Source organism: Saprolegnia diclina (assembly GCF_000281045.1).
Source record: "Saprolegnia diclina VS20 unplaced genomic scaffold supercont1.20, whole genome shotgun sequence".
Lineage (NCBI taxonomy): Eukaryota > Oomycota > Saprolegniomycetes > Saprolegniales > Saprolegniaceae > Saprolegnia > Saprolegnia diclina.
This window is the reverse complement of record NW_008246087.1, coordinates 598,962-601,237: the sequence shown is the minus strand read 5'-3', so window position 1 is coordinate 601,237 and position 2,276 is coordinate 598,962. Positions and strand designations below refer to the sequence as shown.

Below are 2,276 nucleotides of genomic sequence, written 5' to 3'. Positions count from 1 at the left end.
GAGACAGCGACCGACATCGCGGCGGCGCTCGTCAGCCTTTTGGGCAGCACGGACGAGGCGCTTGTCGTGGCGGACGGCGCGCAGATGAACTCAAGTGGCGAGCTCACCATGCTCCAGTAGTGCGCTGGTAGTGCGCTAGCCTTCTTTGTTTGCAAAATCATTTTTCTGGTGTACATTTCTGGTGCCTCTCCCGTTCGCTACACACTCGATTCGGGCAATGCAAATCTCCACGAGCAGCCCAGTCAGCCAGTGTTGGCAAAATTATAACTAGATAGACTCACTTACCATTGTTGGCGTCAAAGACCCTGTGATCAACTTTCGTCTTGTGATGTTTTTACAGCGTTGGGCGCTGCCTTTTCACAGTATTTCAACTTGAGAAACCTGTGACGGTGTGTGATCACTGCATGGTTGACTAGAATTTGGGGCGATCCTTTCATAGCTGTTGAACTCTCGTTGAAATCGCACGATCTGATTGGCCGAGGGGACAAATGTGGCCAAACAATCCACGCTTCCCATTGGAGAAACGAAAATAGTGTAAGACGCTCCGGATCTTTGGCGCGGATTGCGGCTCTTCGTGCTGCGGCGCGATGAGCTCGACCTCGCGTGTGTGATTCAACTCCCGCCCGCCCCGTATAACGATGGGAGCATAGCATGTTTACTGCTGCATTAGACTTATAGGCATGAGATCTTGTGGTAAGCGCCTTGTAGCATCACGGACACTTGATCGTGTTGGTGTCCAACATACAAGTACGCGGAGCACGATAGACACATGATCATGTTGGTGTTTAGAGCACGCTGAGCAAAATGACATCAGGCAAACGACAGCAAAAGTGACGTCGATCTACCTATCGGCAAGCAGAAAGTCGATGGGTGCCACATCACCAGTAGGCATCGATGGGAAAGGAAATGCATTACGCGGTCGGGTTTACTAGATCGTAGCCGCAGCTGAAGTTTGATCTTATTCCAGGGTGTGCTCATCACTGCCGGGCACATGTTGTCGAGAGACTTTCTCAGCGGCGGCGGCGTGAAGCTGGTGGCATCTTCGAGGTCCGCCTCGGCGTCTCCGCCTCCAGCATCGTCGTTCGCATCGCGGGTGGCCTCGGTGGCTGGCCTCGCCACGTGGAGCTTTCGCACTGGGCGATCGAGGCGACGGCGATAGCGCGGCACGTACTCGCAGTGCATTTCGTGTCTCCGACTAAAGGCGCAGTCGAGGTAGGCCGGGGCTGCATTTGGCGACATAAGCCAAGTCTTCTGATCCGACCGATTCGCTCAGGTCCGGCCGATTCGCTCAGGTTGGAGCCTTGCGCGTCAGCGCGTCCTGCGGCGCCTCCATGATCTTGCTTGTGGCTCCCACGGTGTCTCCACAAAATTACAAATCGCGTCCAATGAATACACAGTAGAGTAAATCGCGACCAGTCATATCCGAACATATCAAATATATATCACTTATCGCAACCTGGATTGGCCAAATGGGGTCTGGAGGGGTAGGTTTGGGAGGGATTTGGAGTTGGCCGGGTTGCAATTGTTTGGTACATACAAATTCCAAGTATAATGTTTGGACAACACCTTTGTCGTATGGGCCTCCACGCAAGCGTAGCGCTGATGGGTACCACTCCCAACGTCCGACGAATGCCTTCTCTTCCAGTGGCTGCCCCTGCTTCCTTTCTTCTCTTTTCTCTCGTGCCGTGTCCAAACAATTGGAGAATGCCACACTTATGGTACATTCGCCGAATTTGGCCAATCCAAACGCCTAGCCCGCAACAAGTAGCCAATCACATCCGATATTGAGCTTTGCACCCCACCCTGAAATGCAAAGTGATTCCAGAAGAAATAGAAAGGTCCGTTGCCAGCACTTCAACCTTCGGCGGAGATCCATCAGTTCGGAAACGCCCTCCGCAGACTCGCACAGTTCGGTACCGGCGCGCATGGTGCCGACAGACTTGACCACATCTCCGGTGCCGTGTGCCACCAAGCACACACGAGGCGACGCTGCCAAGCGCAAGATGAGTACCCGCCTCCGCCAGCTGCGCTACGTCGCGCAAAAGCGAGAGAATCTGGAGCGCCTCGAGGGCTCTGTCCAGCAGCTGCAATGCCAGATTGCGCGATGCGAAGGCCAGCTCGAGGTCCTGCGCGCCGTCAATGCGCCCCACGACAGCGCGCTCCGCACGGCAATCGAGTTCTTCTCGTCGTTTCGGCACGGCTACCAAGTGCACCGACCGCACCTGCAAGCGAGCCAAGACGCCTTCCTAAACAGCGTCATGCGCCATGACTTGCTC

At 54.9% G+C, this 2,276-nt stretch overlaps 1 protein-coding gene across 1 annotated transcript; it reads left to right on the top strand.

Annotated features, from left to right (window-relative positions):
- Window positions 1-1,891: 1,891 nt before the first annotated feature.
- On the top strand, window positions 1,892-2,269 carry SDRG_07201 (hypothetical protein; the record flags this gene model as incomplete). Its single annotated transcript, XM_008613021.1, has 2 exons — window positions 1,892-2,207; window positions 2,255-2,269. The coding sequence occupies exons 1-2, from the start codon at window positions 1,926-1,928 to the stop codon at window positions 2,267-2,269; spliced, it is 297 nt and encodes a 98-aa protein (XP_008611243.1). The 5' UTR covers window positions 1,892-1,925.
- Between the last annotated feature and the right edge of the window lie 7 nt (window positions 2,270-2,276).